We start from the raw sequence: 20,438 nt of genomic DNA on the forward strand, positions 1-20,438 counted from the left end.
GAGCGCGTAATGTGCAAAATGAGAGGCAGAGAGCTTCAGGCCAAAGTCGCGAGCGCGCAAGTGCAAGTGCGAGCGCGCGACGTGTTTCCAGCCTACGCGGTCGCGCGACGTGCTTCCAGCCTGCGCGAGCTGCACTCTTTTGGTCATATCTCTCAATATACAACTCCGATTTGGGTGATTCAAAAACCCAAGTAAAGCTAACACATAGAGGAACAAATAACTCTTCTATGACTCTTCCTAATTCCATCATTTGCTAGGGTCAAAATCAAGGTGAAGTCACTGGTTCTTTTTCCAGAAAAACCTGTTTCGACATAACTCACTATTTACTTCCTTTGTTCAGTTCATCCCCTGTTTTCTCACCACTTCCAGTCCTCTCACTCAACATTAAGCAACATATGGTCTCATTATCAACACACCACACAAATTCTCATGCAAAGAAAATGGTAAATGAAAAGAGATATCAAACCTCCACTCCAAAAGCTTGAGCTCTTCTAGCTTCTTTTCTCTACACTCTTAGAACTTCCTTCACCTATAAATAAAAATTCTTATAAATAATCCACAAGATACCTCAAAGAAGTTGAATAAAGATATTCTACTTACTTGGAGACAACTAGAGGTTGCCTTAATGCTTCACTACCATGAAAATGAAAGAAAGGGAATGGAAGGAGATGAAGAAGACGATGAAGATGAAGAAGACGTTGAAGATGAAGAAGACGTTGAAGATGAAGGTGAAGAAAATGAAGAAAGCAAAGTCAAATGGAAGGCTCGTATACTTCCCAACCATCTCTTTAATTGTATGTATGGTACAATTACCAAATAAGACCTACATTTTCTACATGTTACCTTTTAATACCTCAACTTAATATTCTAGTGCAAGTAAATCCACTTATAAACCCATTCTACCCCAACCGGGTTTGGTTCGGCCTGACTCAACTCGACTCTATGAACTGACTCGACTCGGTAGGATGTCACATGCCCTCTTGTTGACAATCACTGATGGTCACAGTCACAGTGAGTTTGTTGTGATAGGCATTTGTATGGGTAGCTAGCGTTTCTCATCCTTTGGTCTAGAAAGCTTTTTTTTGAGGTGAATATCCCATTGCCACGTTGTCTGAGAAAACTTCTAGATTCTATATATATTTTCCAAGGATTCTTTGTACTTTTACATTTTCTTTCATAACGTAGCCTTTCCTTCCTTTTGTACTTCAGTTTCTCTTTGTAGTTTTACTAAAAACTATGCATTAAAGTTGTTTAAGGTAAAGGAAAAATAGTTGAGACGTCATTTTGTATTCATGCTTTGCATTGTGAGGGTCTATGGATGCTTAGTTGCATGGATTGCCTTGGTAATTCCAGGTTTTACCAAGATTAAGTTTTGTCCTTGAGTGATATACAAACTCGTGATGATAATGGGTGAACTTTTGCTTTGCTCCATTACTGTATTTTGGCTTTTGGATGGAGAGAAATAAATGGGCCAGCAGGTGGAACTTCTCAGTGTAGTTATTACTGTTGTATTTGCTGTAGGGGACGGTATATATATTTTTCATGTTCATTGTTGGATTCAAGGTATATATATTTTTCATGTTCATTGTTGTATTCAATTTTGTGGATTAACTATATTGTGGCTTTTTGTACATGTGATGCGTCCTTTGTGTGCTCTTTCAAAAATTTCCTTTATATAACGGTAAAACAGAGATTTTCTTTGTATAAAAAGTAAAATAGAGTAAAATGGAGATTTATGGAGGACATGGAGTTCCAAGAAAGACTATGCTTTCAAGCCTCTGGCTTTGTGTTATATTTTCTCATTCATGCCCATTAGTTTGATACACCTATCTTGATAATGTTTATCAATGAAAATTTGAAAGTGTAAATGTGTGTGTTAAAGGAGCCAGATCTTTCAAGTTCAAAGCTGGGTGGAGGTTATTGTAAATATACTAAATTTTTAAAGTAAGATGGAAAAATGATTTTCTTCATTGTATAACAAAAGTTGAAAAAAATTGCAGTTCTTCTTCTGTGTTTTTAGAACCAACTTGGTATGGATTCTGGACTTTTTAGCTATGTTTTATTGTTGGCTCAAGGGTCAATTTTATCTTGAGATTTTGATGATTTTACAAAACAAATAAATTTAATATTATTGTATGTGCTAATATTATTTTATGCAGAAATTATTGTTGAAAATTATTGAAGAAATGAAGTTCCTACATCCCAAGATTTTTATTTGAAGACCATGAAGATTAATGAAGATATTTTCTATTGGTTAGTATTATAATAAGTCTTAGGAAATTATTGTAGGATAGAGAGTAAATGATATTATAAGCACAAATCTATTTTATATCTCTCAAAATTATTTTGAAATGTTTTTGAATAAATTTATTAAGAGGATATAGCCAAAATCTTTACTCTTCACGTTTTTCCATCTAAAATATCGTTGGAGTAAATATTCTTGGTAGCTATTAAATGAAATTCTGCAAAAAGCATTTTCTGATCTAAAAAGCAGTTTCTGATTTAATACAGCTATCTGTTTCTGATACAACTGGCTGTTTCTGATATAAATGTTACACAGTTTTCTAAACTGATTTAATACAGCTATCTGTTTCTAATATAAATGTTACACTATTTTCTAAACTGAACCTTTCATCTTCAAACCTTGCATGTGTCAATATTAAATGTGGTCAAACAGCCCTTTTAATTGCAACCCATGCATTGCCTCGTTAGTTTAAAAACATCAGAAACTTTATTGCTCATTAAAGCAAAAATAATCTCAACGTTAACTTCAAAAGAGAATATCATCTTTTCATATAAAAACCATTTCCTCTTTTAAAAAGATGGGGTTTTTGCAAAAGAGTATGAGTCTATTGTTCAAAGTTTAAATCTCTCAAACCTCTCTCTTTAATCCCCCTATTTCTTTTCGTCTCTTTGCTTTAAAAAAAATTTTTTAAGAGAAAAGAAAATTTATTAACAACATTTTCTGAAGAACAGTTCTAATCTTTAAATCTGTTTTCTAAATTCGTTTTCTCTTCTTCCTGTGCTTATATTTGCATTTCTCTCTGTCTATATAGATTTTGTAATCTGTTGTAGACAGGCTCTTTATTTGAAAAACTTTTGTGTAATAGCTTAGGTGAAAAGCTATGGTGTTATAGGTTATCAAGCGACCTTCTCCTTGTGTGAGATTCTAATGTCTTGATTTGAGTTTCTGATCTCTGCAAAATCAGAAAGGGGTTGAGGTTAACTAGAACCTTTGGAAAATCTAGTGGGATAAAGGTTAGATCTAGGTGTTGATCTATTTCCTTGTATTGTTGGTTTGTCTCTTACCCTTGAAAAGAGATAACATAGTGGAGGATCTCAAGATGCGTCTTGGGGAGTGGATGTAGGCGAGTTAGTGCCGAACCACTATAAATCTCTATGTTTATCTTCTTTTACTTTCTGAAGTTCTGCTTGATTATATTCTATTTACGCAACTGTTAATCTGTTTAGAAATGCGATGTTGTTAATGAGTTTCTGATTCTAATCGTGAATAAGCTTTATCTCTGTGGAACATTAGAACTCTGGATTTCTGTATTGTGATTTTACCAAGTTCTAATCTGTCCTTCTATATTCAGTGTAATTCACAATTTGAATTATAATCAGTTTTCTAATCTTGCTTAAAGCTTTGTGAACCAGTTCTAAAATGCAATAACTGTTGTTTACAGAGTCTTTCTAAAATTGCTTAAGCTCTGTGAAGCTGTTCTAATCGTAATAGCTGTTCTTCACAGAGTCTTTCTAAAATAGCAATAAACTTTTTGAAGCTGTTCTAATCGCAATAGCTGTTCTTCATAGAGTCTTTCTAAACTTGCTTAAGCTTTGTGAAGTAGTTCTAAATGCAATAACTATCATTCACAGAGTTATTCTAAAATTGCTTAAGCTTTGTGAAGCAGTTCTAAATGCAATAATTGTTCTTCACAGAGTCTTTCTAATCTTGAAATAAGCTTTGTGAGGAAGTTCTAAACTTGATAACTATCTCTCACAAATGCTTTCTAATTCCGCTGCAATAGAATTCTGATTTTTGTTTTTGAAAGTTAAATTTTTAGAAAACCCAATTCACCCCCCCCCTCTTGAGTTGTGCCATATATAAACGGGACCCACATTTATTTATTATCGTCTTACTTCAATTTTTTTTCTCTCAAAGTTAATAGTTTTGTTAAGATGTTTTTAGTGTAGTCAGAGCCTCCATTTCAACAATTGAACCTTGACTTTCTCAAAGCTATTTTATTTCAGAACTATTACTTCCACTTTTTTCAAACAAAAAAACCACTGCAATATCACTGAATTTTTTTTACTTTATTCCTTTGGTTAAATATTGATGGATGTCTTCTGGTCTTTCTAATATATTATTCCTTTGGTTAAATATTGATGAATGATGCTTTTAACCAGAAGACCAGAAGACCAGAAGACCAGAAGAAAGACATCCATCATTCATCAATAATTTTCTAATATATTAGAAAGACCAGAAGACATCCATCAATATTTAACCAAAGGAATAATATAAAAAAAATTCATTGATATTGCAGTGATTTTTTTGTCTAAAAAAAGTGGAAGTAATAGTTCTGAAATAAAACAGCTTTATAAAACAGCTTTGAGAAAGTCAATGTTCAATTGTTGAAATGGAGGCTCTGACTACACTAAAAACATCTTAACAAAACTATTAACCTTGAGAGAAACAAAATTGAAGTAAGACGATAATAAATAAAACACAGCTAAAAAATCCAGAATCCATACCAAGTTGGTTCTAAGAACACAGAAGAAGAACTGCAATTTTTTTCAACTTTTGTTATACAATCACGAAAATCATTTTTCCACCTTACTTTAAAAATTTAGTATATTTACAATAACCTCCACCCAGCTTTGAACTTGGAAGATCTGGCTCCTTTAATACACACATTTACACTTTCAAATTTTCATTGATAAACATTATCAAGATAGATGTATCAAACTAATGGGCATGAATGAGAAAATATAACACAAAGCCAGAGGCTTGAAAGCATAGTCCTTCTTGGAACTCCATGTCCTCCATAAATCTCCATTTTACTCTATTTTACTTTTTATACAAAGAAAATCTCTGTTTTACCGTTATATAAAGGAAATTTTTGAAAGACCACACAAAGGACGCATCACATGTACAAAAAGCCACAATATAGTTAATCCACAAAATTGAATACAACAATGAACATGAAAAATATATATACCTTGAATGTAACAATGAACATGAAAAATATATATACCGTCCCCTTCAGCAAATACAACAGTAATAACTACACTTAGAAATTCCACCTGTTAGCCCATCTATTGCTCTCCATCCAAAAGCCAAAATACAGTAATGGAGCAAAGCAAAAGTTCACCCATTATCATCACGAGTTTATATATCATTCAAGGATAAAACTTAATCTTGGCAAAACCTGGAATTGCCAAGGCATTCTATGCAACTGAGCATCCATAGACCCTCACAATGCAAAGCATGAATGTAAAATGACTAGAAACACAGCGATGGAATATATAGTTTAATTCAATATTCAAAAATGACTAGAAACATATTTAGATGACTAGAAACACAACGATGGAAACAACAAAGGAATGATCCTAGATCCAAAAATTAAGCATCTCTTCTTTTATGTTTAATTCAATATTGTTATGTCTTTTATTCATAAATAAAATATATAGTTTCATTTGTTTAGCATTTTAAAGAAATTGTTGTAAAATGGAGTTTATTTTCTTATGAGCAGAAGGTGGGATATCCAAATGACAATAGGGTTGTTAAGAATACAAGGGTAAATAATTTGTCTTTTCCTTATCTTAAAGTACTTAATCTGATTTTTAGTTATTTTCATAATTTCTCTGTATCTCTCCATTATTTTCATTAATTCTAGGTTGATCATTTGGCCAAGTTGGGACATGCCATCCCTTCTTCTTTATTCATTTGGGAAGCTAGTCCTAATTCCTTATCCTTAATTTTTTAGGTTGATGTTTGTAGCATTGGCTTTTTGAGATAGGTTTTTGCTTCTTGTTCTGCTCTTCTTTTGCCACACACAAAAAAATAATAATAATTACATTATTAATTTTGGAAATAATTCCTTACTAGTTAAATCAACGTATATATTATCAATAATACCCTTTAAATAATTTATAATTTTATGCCATTTCTTTTTAAAGGATAAATTTGATAAACTAATAGAAAATATAAAAGATTCTTCTTAAATCTTGTGGGAAAGTGAAATGGGTGTATAATTATGGCCCTAGCAGTATGAGATTTGTATTCTAGGGAAAATTTTAGGTAGTTTTGTTTATGGATTAAATTAACGAGAATAAGAATTTTTATTAAAATTAGGATATGTTTGGCCATAAATTGACAAAAAAAAAAGGTAGGAATACTTTGTAAAGAATGTTTACTGTAGTTGATTTGGTGAATAAACGTGACTATAACCCGGTTTTACATCCATCACCGGAGGAAACGGAACATGCCAAACGACAACATTTTCAACTATCATGCACTTCCTCCTAGCTCTACTTCCAGGTTACAATTCGATTTTCTCTTTCGTGGAAAGAGCAGTCCACAATCACTCAAACAGACTCCATAACTGAAGAGAAACTCGCACAGAAGAGAGAGAACAAATATGGTAGGGGCATTCTGGGGAACAAGAGTAATGGAGATAGTGAAGAAGCACGACATGGGAGGTCTAGTGTGGAAAAGAATAAAACTCACTACTACTCGTAAAGCCAACGCCAAGAAGCGACTCCTTAGGGTTTGGCAGGTATCTATCTATCTTTCAAACAATTATTTATTAGAAATTGCATTTTTTACTTATCTATTGCCAGGGTTCGATATGAATTGGAATTTTGTTTTTAGTATAACTTTGAGCTTTATGCAATTGTAAGATAACTATTGTTAGGCATTCAATTACTAATGTGTTTGGTATCTTTAACAATTGTGGTCAAGGGCAAAATTTTAGGGGAAAATTTTTCTGGGTGTTGGGTTTTATGTTCAGATTGGTACTTTGTCATTAAACTTCAGGATTGAAGTGGGAATAACGCTTTTTTTTTTCTGTGTACTTGTATTATGCCCTCTTGTTGACAATCACTGACGGTCACAGTCACAGTGAGTTTGTTGTGATAGGCATTTGTATGGGTAGCTAGCGTTTCTCATGCTTTGGTCTAGAAAGCTTTTTTTTGAGGTGAATATCCCGTTGCCACGTTGTCTGAGAAAACTTCTGGATTCTATATATATTTTCCATGGATTCTTCGTACTTTTACATTTTCTTTCATAATGTAGCCTTTCCTTCCTTTTGTACTTCAGTTTCTCTTTGTAGTTTTACTAAAAACTATGCATTAAAGTTGTTTAAGGTAAAGGAAAAATGGTTGAGACGTCATTTTGTATTCATGCTTTGCATTGTGAGGGTCTATGGATGCTCAGTTGCATGGATTGCCTTGGCAATTCCAGGTTTTGCCAAGATTAAGTTTTGTCCTTGAGTGATATACAAACTCGTGATGATAATGGGTGAACTTTTGCCTTGCTCCATTACTGTATTTTGGCTTTTGGATGGAGAGAAATAGATGGGCCAACAGGGGTAACTTCTCAGTGTAGTTACTACTGTTGTATTTGCTGTAGGGGACGGTATTTATATTTTTCATGTTCATTGTTGGATTCAAGGTATATATATTTTTCATGTTCATTGTTATATTAAATTTTGTGGATTAACTATATTGTGGCTTTTTGTACATGTGATGCGTCCTTTGCGTGCTCTTTCAAAAATTTCCTTTATATAACGGTAAAACAGAGATTTTCTTTGTATAAAAAGTAAAATAGAGTAAAATGGAGAATTATGGAGGACATGGAATTCCAAGAAGGACTATGCTTTCAAGCCTTTGGCTTTGTGTTATATTTTCTCACTCATGCCCATTAGTTTGATACATCTATCTTGATAATGTTTATCAATAAAAATTTGAAAGTGTAATTGTGGGTGTTAAAGGAGCCAGATCTTTCAAGTTCAAAGCTGGGTGTAGGTTATTGTAAATATACTAAATTTTTAAAGTAAGGTGGAAAAATGATTTTCGTGATTGTATAACAAAAGTTGAAAAAAAATTGCAGTTCTTCTTCTGTGTTTTTAGAACCAACTTGGTATGGATTCTGGATTTTTTAGCTGTGTTTCATTTATTATCGTCTTACTTCAATTTTTTTTTCTCTCAAGGTTAATAGTTTTGTTAAGATGTTTTTAGTGTAGTCAGAGCCTCCATTTCAACAATTGAACCTTGACTTTCTCAAAGCTATTTTATTTCAGAACTATTACTTCCACTTTTTCAGACAAAAAAACCACTGCAATATGACTGAATTTTTTTTATATTATTCCTTTGGTTAAATATTGATGGATGTCTTCTGGTCTTTCTAATATAATTTTTTAAGCATCATTCATATCTTGTGCTTCTCTCATTCTCTTGTAGAATGAAGATGTCTTGAGGGCGTGTGCTGAACCAACACCTTCAAAAACTGAGGCTGATGTGGCTAGAGTTGCTGAGAAAGATGGCATCGACACCCAAACTTAAACTACAAAATGAATGAGAATCATAATCAAGGATGTCTTTTGATTGCAAATTTGAAGCCAGTTTTTATGTCTGTCTGGTATTATTTATGTTTTAGGCTCTGATTTTAGTTCATATATCACACCAGTGTAAAATTGTTTCTAGATTTGTAAGATTATTTTTATCAAAGTTGGATTTTTAGTTTTTCGCACTCGAATACAAAGTTATGTTACACTTTTGCATGTTGTTGTCATGTGAGGTCTGGACCATGACATTATTCTTATGTTGCTTGCTTTCTTGCTTAATATTCCTTTTAGATCACTTCTAACTTTTCTTTACATGCAAAAGGAGTTGTTTGGGAGACTTGTGCCAACCTTGAGGTCTCAAATGTAGTTAAAATAAGGCATGCTTTCCCTTTTGTTGTTTACATGTTGGATTTAGTGTACCAGATGACAATAAAGTTTATTTGCAGAATGTAACTTACGAAAATATTTTGAAAACATTTTGCGACTTGCAAATGGAAACTTTTTAGGGATGATATTGATGACATTTTCAGAATCCTTGTGAGGTTCTATCAGCTCTTATTCTTTGACCCAAGACTGAACTTGTACTTGTGTGGCCACGGCCCGTGGGTTTTCATAGTCTAACTGGTGGTTCAGATGTGTTAAGTGCTAGTAATCAACATGTTATGGGAACTTAACGGCAAAAGGCTAATTAATAACTCTTAAGACTTCCTGATACTTAGGTTTTGTTTGACAATAATTTTTTAAATAACTCTTGTCAAAATATTAAATACTATTTTTTCATAGTATTTGGTAACATAATGTTTAAATTAATTTTCAGAGATTAAGGTAACATTTTATGAAAAATTATTCAAACAGAATTTTTATTGTTTTATAAAAAGCTAGTGCATAGAGAATAATCCGCACTCACAACCTTATTACAACTAGGTGCAACTAAAAGGCTTATTAGTTTAGAAAATATTTACCTACATCCCGCGTATAAGTCTGCTCCATACATTGAAACAATTAAAACAATAACTTTTTTTATTCAAACAAAAGAATAAAAAAGTAACAATTTCTTGCAAACTCATTTTTTGATTGACTTGGTTATGATTCATCTTCAATATTAAGCATTTATTCGGCAAAATTAGCTATTTTTATTAGCTATTAGCTATTTTAATACCGTTTAGCTATTACCTGTTTGTAGCTTTTTATAAAACGATAAAAATTCTGTTTGAATAACTTTTCATAAAATACTATCTTAATCAATGAAAACCAATTTAAACATTATATTACCAAACACTATGAAAAAATAATATTTAATATTTTGACAGGAGTTATTTAAAAAATTATTGTCAAACAAAATCGGCAAAATTAGCTATTTTTACTAGCTATTAGCTATTTTAATACCGTTTAGCTATTACCTGTTTGTAGCTTTTTATAAAACGATAAAAATTCTGTTTGAATAACTTTTCATAAAATACTATCTTAATCAATGAAAACCAATTTAAACATTATATTACCAAACACTATGAAAAAATAATATTTAATATTTTGACAGGAGTTATTTAAAAAATTATTGTCAAACAAAACCTAATTGACGGGAAGTCTTAAGAGTTATTAATTAGTCTTTCGCCGTTTAGTTCCCATAAGATGTTTATTAATAGCACTTAACACATCCGAACCACCAGTAAGACTATGAAAACCCACGGGCGTGGCCACACAAGTACAAGTTCAGTCTTGGGTCAAAGAATAAGAGCTGATAGAACGTCACAAGGATTCTGGAAAATGTCATCAATATCATCCCTAAAAAGTTTCCATTTGCAAGTCGCAAAATGTTTTCAAAATATTTTCGTCAAGTTACATTCTGCAAATAAACTTTATTGTCATCTGGTACACTAAATCCAACATCTAAACAACAAAAGGGAGAGCATGCCTTATTTTAACTACATTTGAGACCTCAAGGTTTGCACAAGTCTCCCAAACAACTCTTTTTGCATGTAAAGAGAAGTTAGAAGTGATCTAAAAGGAATATTAAGCAAGAAAGCAAGCAACATAAGAATAATGCCATGGTCCAGACCTCACATGACAACAACACGCAAAAAGGTAACATAACTTTGTATTCAAGTGCAAAAAACTAAAAATCCAACTTTGATAAAAATAATCTTACAAATCTAGAAACAATTTTACACTGGTGTGATATATGAACTAAAATCAGAGACTAAAACATAAATAATACCAGACAGACACAAAAACTGGCTTCAAATTTGCAATCAAAAGACATCCTAGATTATGATTCTCACTCATTTTGCAGGTTAAGTTTGGGTGTCGACGCCATCTTTCTCAACAACTCCAGCCACATCAGCCTTAGTTATTGAAGGTGGTGGTTCAGCACACGCCCTCAAGACAGCTTCATTCTACAAGAGAATGAGAGAAGCACAAGATATGAATGATGCTTAAAAAAATATATTAGAAAGACCAGAAGACATCCATCAATATTTAACCAAAGGGATAATATAAAAAAAATTCAGTAATATTGCAGTGCTTTTTTTGTCTGAAAAAAGTGAAAGTAATAGTTCTGAAATAAAACAGCTTTGAGAAAGTCAAGGTTCAATTGTTGAAATGGAGGCTCTGACTACACTAAAAACATCTTAACAAAACTATTAACCTTGAGAGAAACAAAATTGAAGTAAGACAATAATAAATAAAACACAGCTAAAAAATCCAGAATCCATACCAAGTTGGATCTAAAAACACAGAAGAAGAACTGCAATTTTTTTCAACTTTTGTTATACAATCACGAAAATCATTTTTCCAACTTACTTTAAAAATTTAGTATATTTACAATAACCTCCACCCAGCTTTGAACTTGAAAGATCTGGCTCCTTTAACACCCACAATTACACTTTGAAATTTTCATTGATAAACATTATCAAGATAGATGTATCAAACTAATGGGCATAAATGAGAAAATATAACACAAAGCCAAAGGCTTGAAAGCATAGTCCTTCTTGGATCTCCATGTCCTCCATAAATCTCCATTTTACTCTATTTTACTTTTTATACAAAGAAAATCTCTATTTTACTGTTATATAAAGGAAATTTTTGAAAGAGCACACAAAGGATGCATCACATGTACAAAAAGCCACAATATAGTTAATCCACAAAATTGAATACAACAATGAACATGAAAAATATATATACCGTCCCCTACAACAAATACAACAGTAATAACTACACTGAGAAGTTCCACCTACTGGCCCATCTATTTCTCTCCATCCAAAAGCCAAAATACAATAATGGAGCAAAGCAAAAGTTCACCCATTATCATCATGAGTTTGTATATCACTCAAGGACAAAACTTAATCTTGGCAAAACCTGGAATTGCCAAGGCAATCCACGCAACTGAGCATGCGAAGCATGAATACAAAATGACCTCTCAACTATTTTTCCTTTACCTTAAACAACTTTAATGCATAGTTTTTAGTAAAACTACAAAGAAAAACTGAAGTACAAAAGGAAGGAAAGGCTACATTATGAAGGAAAATGTAAAAGTATGAAGAATCCATGGAAAATATATATAGAATCCAGAAGTTTTCTCAGACAACGTGGCAACGGGATATTCACCTAAAAAAAAAAAGCTTTCTAGACCAAAGCATGAGAAACGCTAACTACCCATACAAAATGCCTATCCTATCACAACACACTCACTGTGACTGTGACCGTCAGTGATTGTCAACAAGAGGGCATAATACAAGTACACAGAGAAAAAAAAAAAAACCATTATTCCCACTTCAATCCTGAAGTTTAATGACAAAGTACCAATCTGAGCATAAAACCCAACACCCAGAAAAATTTTCCCCTAAAAATTTACCCTTGACCACAATTGTTAAAGACACCAAACACATTAGTAATTGAATGCCTAACAATAGCTATCTTACAATTGCATAAAGCTTAAAGTTATACCAAAAACGAACCTGGCAATAGATAAGTAAAAAATGCAATTTCTAATAAATAATTGGTTGAAAGATAGAAAGATACCTGCCAGACCCTAAGGAGTCGCTTCTTGGCGTTGGCTTTCCGGGTAGTAGTGAGTTTTATTCTTTTCCACACTAGACCTCCCGAGTCGTGCTTCTTCACTATCTCCATTACTCTTGTTCCCCAGAATGCCCCTACCATATTTGTTCTCTCTCTTCTGTGCGAGTTTCCCTTCAGCTATGGAGTCTGTTTGAGTGATTGTGGACTGCTCTTTCCACGAAAGAGAAAAGCAAATTGTAACCTAGAAGTAGAGCTAGGAGGAAGTGCACGCTAGTTGAAAACGTTGTCGTTTGGCATGTTCCGTTTCCTCCGCTGATGGAATATAAGACTGGGTTATTGTCACGTTTATCAACATTAATTCATACATTTTTCTTTAATTCCATAAATCATAATTTCCTAACAATTTATTAAATTAATTTAACTAACCAAAATTGATAAATCAAATTAACTAATCAAGATTACTAAAATTAATTTAATTAAATAAATTCATTCAAATTAAATTAACTAAAATTACCCAAAATATAATTTTTTTGTCGAATTTCACTAGATCGGGGATTCACGCGTGCCGGATCGGAGAGCAGGTGGAGGCTGGTGGCCGTAGTCGACTGACAGTGGCAGAGGGAGGCGCGATGAAGCTTAACAGACCCGTTCCTGGTGGTCGGAGGCTCGCTGGAGCAGCGGCGGAGCTGTGGCGCGGCTGCAAGGCGTCAGTGGTGGCGCAACGAGCTGGAGGAGCTTCGATCGGACAGGGAAGCTGTGCTGCGCTGCGCGATCTGGCCGAGGATGAAGAGGAGCTGCTGGCGGAGCTGCTGCGATGTCGAGCTGCAGCAAGGGCGGTGGCGGAGTGGCGGTGACGTGCGACTCTGCTGCTCGCCTCAGCTTGTGTCCCGCCCAGAGCCAGACGCAAGGAGAGGAAGAAGGAAAGAAAAGAAAGAAAAGAAAGAAGGAAGGAGGAGATGAAGGAGAAGGAGGTGGCGTCAGTAGGGTGTCGCTAGTGGACTGGAGGCGCAGAGGGTGTGAGGGTGAGCGTGGAGATAAAAGATGAAATTGTTTCTAGATGGTTTGGGCTGGTTCGATTCCGGTTCGATTCAGCCCAAATCTTGGTTTTCGTTTAATTTTTGATTTGTCAACGGTTCTTGAGTTCGGTTTATCCCTGTACAAATTATGAATTTGTATCTAAATAATTGGACAGATTTCCAGGCTATCGGTTTATTAAATTAAATTGAAAAATCATTGAAAATAAAAATTTGAGTTGTTTCACTACTGCCATCACAATTTAAATTCACCCAATCCTCTTGAGCTTTAACCGAAGCCATACAAAACTGCCTACTAACTCTAGCCGAACCAACAGGAGTAGAAAAATTCATCATATCCAAAGCTACTTTAAAAACACAACGATTTAAAGCAGAAACATCAATAAGTTCATTCTGAAAAACATACAAGTTCCTCGCTTTTCAAATCCACCAAATGGCAGCTAAAAATAAATGATGTGAGGAGATACCAAAGGCATGTGCAAGGATAAATTTAAACGCAGCCACATCACGATATCATCCACGCCAAAAGAATTAGGAGGCAAACTTCACTGCTGTCCCCATGCCTGCACTCCAACACAATCGCGAAAAAGATACAATAGAGGCTCCTTATCCATAGAACATAAACTACATAGACTAGAAAGAGTCATACCTCTTTGAAACTGTAAAAAATTAGTCGGCAAGCGGCTATGCAAAATTAGCCAAAGCAAATGTCTAAATTTAGGCAAACCATCAACAAACCAAATCTATGAGAAAGAAACAAAATCAATACCAACATGCATCTCCTACAATAATAAAGATAAATAGGCTGCTTTAACAGAAAACTCACCATTAAAAGAAAAATTTCACAAGATGGAATCATGAACAAAAGCAATCAAAGGAAGAAGAACTGCATAAATTAAGTACTTAATATCATCAGAAAGACAAATACGTAACACTTAAAGATCCCAAGAACCGTTATGAATAAGATCCTACCCATAGGCAAAAACAGACCCTAAGATGCTCCTTACCCCCAAAAATAGACCCTACCAAATCCACCAAAGGACCCATAGGTAACCAAGAATCATACCATAAATTGATTTGTTGACCACCCCCTACCAGCCAAGAAACATGAGACTGAAGCTGCTGGAAACTACGAACAATCTCCTTCCAAGTACAAGAGTCATAACCTCGCAGGATCGAAGGAAAAGAGCAACCATGACAATATTCATGAGTCAAAACCTGAACCTAAAGAGCAGTGTCATGCATAAAAAGATACACACTCTATTAATATATTTTTCAATAGTGATAATAATTTTGAGAATTTAACTAATTATATTAAAATAAGATATTAAGTATTTTTATTTTATGTTTATGATTTATTATAAATAATTATTTATTTATTTGAAATATTAATATATTATACTTATTTAGTATATTGTGTCCTAAGCTTGTGGATGTCCTATTATTTTAAAAATTATCATATAGCGTACATTTTCGTATCTCGTATCCGTATAACCTAACTTCTGGTATATAAGACTACTCCATACACCAAATTAATCAATCAAAGTTTTTTTATTACCAAGAAAAAATTAAGTATTACCAAGAAAAAATTAAGTGTTTTTTTAAAATTTATTTTTGTGTCTTTTTTTTTTATTAACGAATGATCAGAAAGAATAAGAAGGAATTAGATTTTTTTGGGAAAAAATTTATGTTACTTTTTTTTGTTTTTGAATATAAAAGAAAAATAAAGTTAATAGAGAAAAGAAAATGCTTAGAATAAAGAATTGAGATTAGAAGCCAATTTTTGCAATAATCAATTTTCGTCAAAGCATAATTTAAATTGGAGGAAAAGTTTATTGGATTAAAAAACTTATGAACAAGGAATAAAAACATTAGGCATGTCCAATTCGTTGATAATTGACATTTTCGGAACTAAATTTAAGAAAAAAATAAGAATGAACTAAATTTTATTTCGGAAAAATATGTTACTTATTTTTTTTGGATATAAAAGAAAATTAAATTAATTTTTCCTACAAATTTAGTGTTATAGTTTTTTTATTTTCCTTTTAATTTGAAGAGAAAATTATCGAAATTCTTCTCTTATATTTCTTTCTTATTTCCAAATAAAATAGTTTTTGCTCATTAATATTAATTTAGTTTTATTTTCTTTCTTTTATATGCCTTTATCTGAAAATATAAAACAACTTATCTTTTTGTAAATGCTGTCATTACAACTTGTTTTCTTACAACTATGTTAAATAATTTCTCTCCATACACTTGACAATTTGAGAGAGTTACACTTGCATGTCATTTAAGATAGACTTCTCCACTTTTATATATTATATAGATTTTCTAAAACATTTATGCATTTAACACATATATTTTATTTAGCATATATTTTATTTTTTTAAAAAGTGTATAATATCTAACATTTACATTTATAAATCAAATATAAATTTTTTATAACATAATTATGAAAATAAAAAAATAATAAAACATTTAATATTATCCCTCCAACTTGGATTGCCTTTCTTTCTCCTTCATATGTTTGGCTCCTCATAGTCTATTGATAATCTATATATGCTCTATGTTAAAATCAATGTCACTAGTGGTAGCTGAATTTAAAGAGTGAGCAATTTATTGCGTACAAGCTTCAATAATAATTTAAAAATACTCCAACTTGTGTAATAACAAAATACTTTAATTATTTTTCAGTGTACTACCGTTCTTTTTATATTTCTTTTTGCCTTTTTACATGAATATTATTTTTTAAATTTTATTGTCCCAATTTTGCCACAGCCTTATTATCTTTTCATTTTCTCCTTTTTTTTTAAAGAAGAAAATCTTAAAATAATTATTTTAATTATTTTAATATTTTTAAATATTGCAAGCTTAGTGTGTTAATTTTGTCAAAATAAAAAAGCCTATGTATTATACCATATGGCATTCCGGTGTCCAAATTTAGCAAAATCAACCAAAGATATTTTATTTTTACACAAATACAAGTGGGAGTATTTTTAAATAGCAATGAAGTCTAGAAAGCGCAGAGTGATGAGAGTACTTTTAAATAGAACACCCTTTAAGTTCAGATATCACTAACGAAATTAATACATACCATGTAAGTTGTAGTTCAGGATGATATGAAGTTAACTGAAATCAAAATTTGAAGTAATTAAATAGAATTTATGTATAAATAATTTTCTTAGATTGCGAAAAAATTGTGAAGCAACACGAGAAAAAGAAAATGCAGAATTTTTGTGAAAATGGAAATGGAATGACTAGACATTCATTGCATGCATCTCTTTGTGGTCTCCGCACAGAAAACTATCAAAATGTTTGGATTTGATTTTTTTTTTTTTTTTTTAAATATCATTTTCCTTTTATATATAAAAAAGAAAGGCTAGCAAACTCTTGATGAATCTACTGAACCAATTATAAATAATATTTTAATTCAATCGAATTTAGTTTTTCCTATAAACCGGAAAAAATTAGTAAAAGTAATAATTTGGTATCTATAAATGAACCCCTAGAGCCTCGCGCTAGTGTAAATGTAATGACTTTCCTTTCCAGTGCCTGTGGGTCCTATAGCTCTTAAGTTTCTTCTTCTTTCTTCTTAAAAGAAGAGCCAGAAGAACAAACAAAACAAAAGAGTTCACAGTTCACACCCTAATCTTACAAAAGTTTTCTATTCTATTTCTCATTCCAAGGCTTTCCGCTATATATGTCTTGTCTGCCACAAGATGGAAAAGCTTTAACCCTTCAGTCATGCTTCCTCTTAAGACATATTAGCCGAAATGCTCTCACCTACTTCTTCTTTTTTAGTCTTCATTAATAATTATCAGTCTCTCAATCTTGTGTTTGATGCCTGTCCCCACAATTTGAATTAACGTCTCTATGGGTAATACCCTTTTTTGAGAAATTCAATAGTATGTTCTACTACCATCTTCCATGGAATGTCTAACCTAAACAACAAAGTGAAGGAGATTCAGGTCATTTCCTAAACAAAAGTTCACTCCATAGCAGCTCCTAAAGGAGAAAAGGCAGAGATCAAAAAGCATTAAAAGAATCAAATTCAAGTACAAATTAGACTTATACTAGGCCTCATTATCTCTAATGGATGCTCTTAAAGCCATATTTCTCTCCTTGATCATGTTACAAATATGCAAGATTACTGCCATTAATGTCACTGATGAGGAATGGAAAACTGCTACTGCAACTTACACCAAAGAAAAAGATGGCTCAATCACAATAGGTAACTTTCCTAACCACTGGCCCTTGTAAATGGGCTTCATGTTATATAAACAAGTCTCAGTTTTAATTGGTAGAGCAATAAAAAGGCAAACATTGTATATTTCGGTCCAGTTAAACGGCATTGTTTGGTCTTACAGAAGGAGCTTGTGGGTATGGGGATCTTCATAAAGCCAGTTATGGTAAGTTTAGTGCTGGACTAAGTACCACGTTATTCAACAAAGGGAGTACCTGTGGAGCTTGCTTTGAGGTTAGATGTGTCGACCATATCCTGTGGTGTCTTCAGGGTAGCCCTTCTATCATTCTCACTGCCACAGATTTCTGCCCTCCAAATTACGGGCTTTCATCAGATTATGGTGGCTGGTGCAATTTCCCCAAAGAACATTTCGAGATGTCTGAGGCAGCATTTGCTGAAATTGCAGAAAGAAAAGCTGATATTATTCCAGTCCAATACAGGAGGTATAGGGATACAAATAATGTGCAAAATAACATTCTTTTAGATTTTCCGAAACCATGATTTTCCAAAAGCAATTTTTTTTTTTCAGAAAAAAGAAAGGCAAAAAGAAGATCAAAATGCAATCTTGAAGTGCAGTTCCAAACTCAATCCTAATATTTATGCAAATTTTGAGCAGGATAAAGTGTGAGAGAAAAGGTGGGCTGAGATTCACAGTGAGTGGGAGTTCTCACTTCTATCAAGTCCTCATCACCAATGTAGGCTTAGATGGTGAAGTAGTTGCTGTGAAAGTGAAGGGATCAAAAACAGGGTGGATACCTATGGCAAGAAACTGGGGACAGAATTGGCAATCCAATGTCAACCTTAGTGGACAGCCTCTTTCTTTTGAAGTCACTACTAGCAGCGGAAGAACACTCACATCTTACAATGTTGCACCAGCAAATTGGCAATTTGGTCAGACATTTGAGGGCAAACAATTCTAGCATAAGAGCATCAAAGCTTGATTTGAAATGTGGCAACCAACCTGAAAATGTCAGGCACTGGTGGAGGGTTTAGCAGCAGTAATGCAGTATTGAATATCTCCAGTCATGTTCACACCACCATTAGTTATGTAACTCAAAAATTCTAGCTATGCCATAAAGGCAGTCCTTGGTCAAAAAGGGTGAGAAAGTTATAGAGAAAGGTTGAGAAAAATAAGAAAGCAGGTCCCAGTTTTGTGTCTTTACCCGACATTATTTAGTAAAAGTAAACTGATAGACATGTGTAATTATTAAAACTTTGAAGAATCTATACGCACCCACAGAGAACCAAAAAAAAAAAAAAAAGGAATACAAAAATGCAAACTTACCTTCAGTTTTCCAGGCCATATGAAATTTTCAGTTATGGGACTTCACATTTTATTTCAAAAAGTGAAATGTTGAGATAATAAAGGGAAAAAAAAACTTGGAATGACAACGGGGCATGGTAATACTTCGTCAGGGAATAAGAGGCGTAGATTGGATTGGGATCAGGGTCGGACAAATTGTTATCCCTAAAAAAATTTATCGTTAAACTATCCATTGAATAATTCAATTAAATGTTTTTTTTTTTTTTTTGCAGTGCTGAAGATTTTATTTAAATTCTAATTTCTAAATTATCAACAAATGATAAAAAAATCAAAGAATAAGAAAAATTATTAATAAAAAAAAAAAAGTCACTCACCGTTACTTGCAAGTGAGCCACATAAGCTAGAAGAAATCCTAATGGCACACTAACCACATAATAGCAGCAAATATTGACACAAGCCACAGTATCTTGTCTACCAGCGCCAACAGCAATGCTTGAAAAATAAAATTATAAAATACTTTTACACTTGAAATAAATAAATAAATATATATATATATATATATATATATATATATATGTCTGTATGTATGATTAAGAAAGTAATTAAAGAACGAAATTCATACCTGAAAGTACTGTCTGGACACTGTTTAGCAGAACAGAGAAAGCAAGAACAACATGAGGCTTGAAACAGTTTCTGAAACTTCCTCTTCATTACTAAATAAGCAAGCAATTTGATGGCCAAACACCAAACACAGAATCCAAAAGAATATTACAATGGACATTGAAGTGCTCAATGTGACTTTCATGGAAAATTTTGCAGCTTTAGCATTTCCTCTTCCCAAGTCATTTGCAACCCTCACACTGTAGACAAGAAAAATCTCTCTCTCGTGTTATATTATTATGTTCTTTTTTTTTTTCAGGTTAAATGTAAATAAAAAAACAATTACTTAAGTTAGATCATTAATTAAGGTCTCTAAAGCTTGTTTTCCCTTATTGCTGCCAAGAAGCCAACACATAAGCTTCATTTCTGAAAAAAAGGAATACATACAGCAAACATGTTTTTGTGCCTATATTTATATCTTGAATTGGTACATATTTATTGAAGACGCTGTTCCCTGATGCTTTTTGTTATTCTGGAAAGTATATGGTAAAGCTAGTGGATAAATTAAGTTTGTGATTTCAACCATCTCACATGCTTGATCAATAATCTAGCAAACTCTACACTCTCAAAAGTAGACAGATTATTGAATACACAAGGCTACTTATCCAACGAGGAATAAGTGCCAATCACATGTAATGAACCATCTTCAAATCACG

The 20,438-nt window shown here is 32.8% G+C and overlaps 2 protein-coding genes and 1 long non-coding RNA gene across 3 annotated transcripts; 1 reads left to right on the top strand and 2 right to left on the bottom strand.

The window, feature by feature from the left end:
• Positions 1-10,644: 10,644 nt before the first annotated feature.
• On the bottom strand, positions 10,645-13,602 carry LOC149493380 (uncharacterized). The gene is made up of 3 exons (XM_089715559.1): positions 13,096-13,602; positions 12,585-12,893; positions 10,645-10,960 (listed from the first exon to the last, which is right to left on the bottom strand). The coding sequence occupies exons 2-3, from the start codon at positions 12,720-12,722 to the stop codon at positions 10,859-10,861; spliced, it is 240 nt and encodes a 79-aa protein (XP_089571685.1). The 5' UTR covers positions 12,723-12,893; positions 13,096-13,602; the 3' UTR covers positions 10,645-10,858.
• A 4,019-nt stretch (positions 13,603-17,621) lies between these two features.
• Positions 17,622-18,755, bottom strand: LOC149493381 (uncharacterized). The gene is made up of 2 exons (XR_016318502.1): positions 18,615-18,755; positions 17,622-18,252 (listed from the first exon to the last, which is right to left on the bottom strand). It is a non-coding gene; the product is annotated as an uncharacterized LOC149493381 (long non-coding RNA).
• Positions 17,708-19,025, top strand: EXPA20 (expansin A20). Its single transcript, XM_012219898.4, has 3 exons — positions 17,708-17,846; positions 17,983-18,301; positions 18,475-19,025. The coding sequence occupies exons 1-3, from the start codon at positions 17,708-17,710 to the stop codon at positions 18,776-18,778; spliced, it is 762 nt and encodes a 253-aa protein (XP_012075288.1). The 3' UTR covers positions 18,779-19,025.
• Positions 19,026-20,438: the final 1,413 nt, after the last annotated feature.

This window comes from Jatropha curcas, chromosome 10, assembly GCF_041381405.1.
Source record: "Jatropha curcas cultivar XTBG-Jc1 chromosome 10, XTBG_Jcur_1.0, whole genome shotgun sequence".
Lineage (NCBI taxonomy): Eukaryota > Viridiplantae > Streptophyta > Magnoliopsida > Malpighiales > Euphorbiaceae > Jatropha > Jatropha curcas.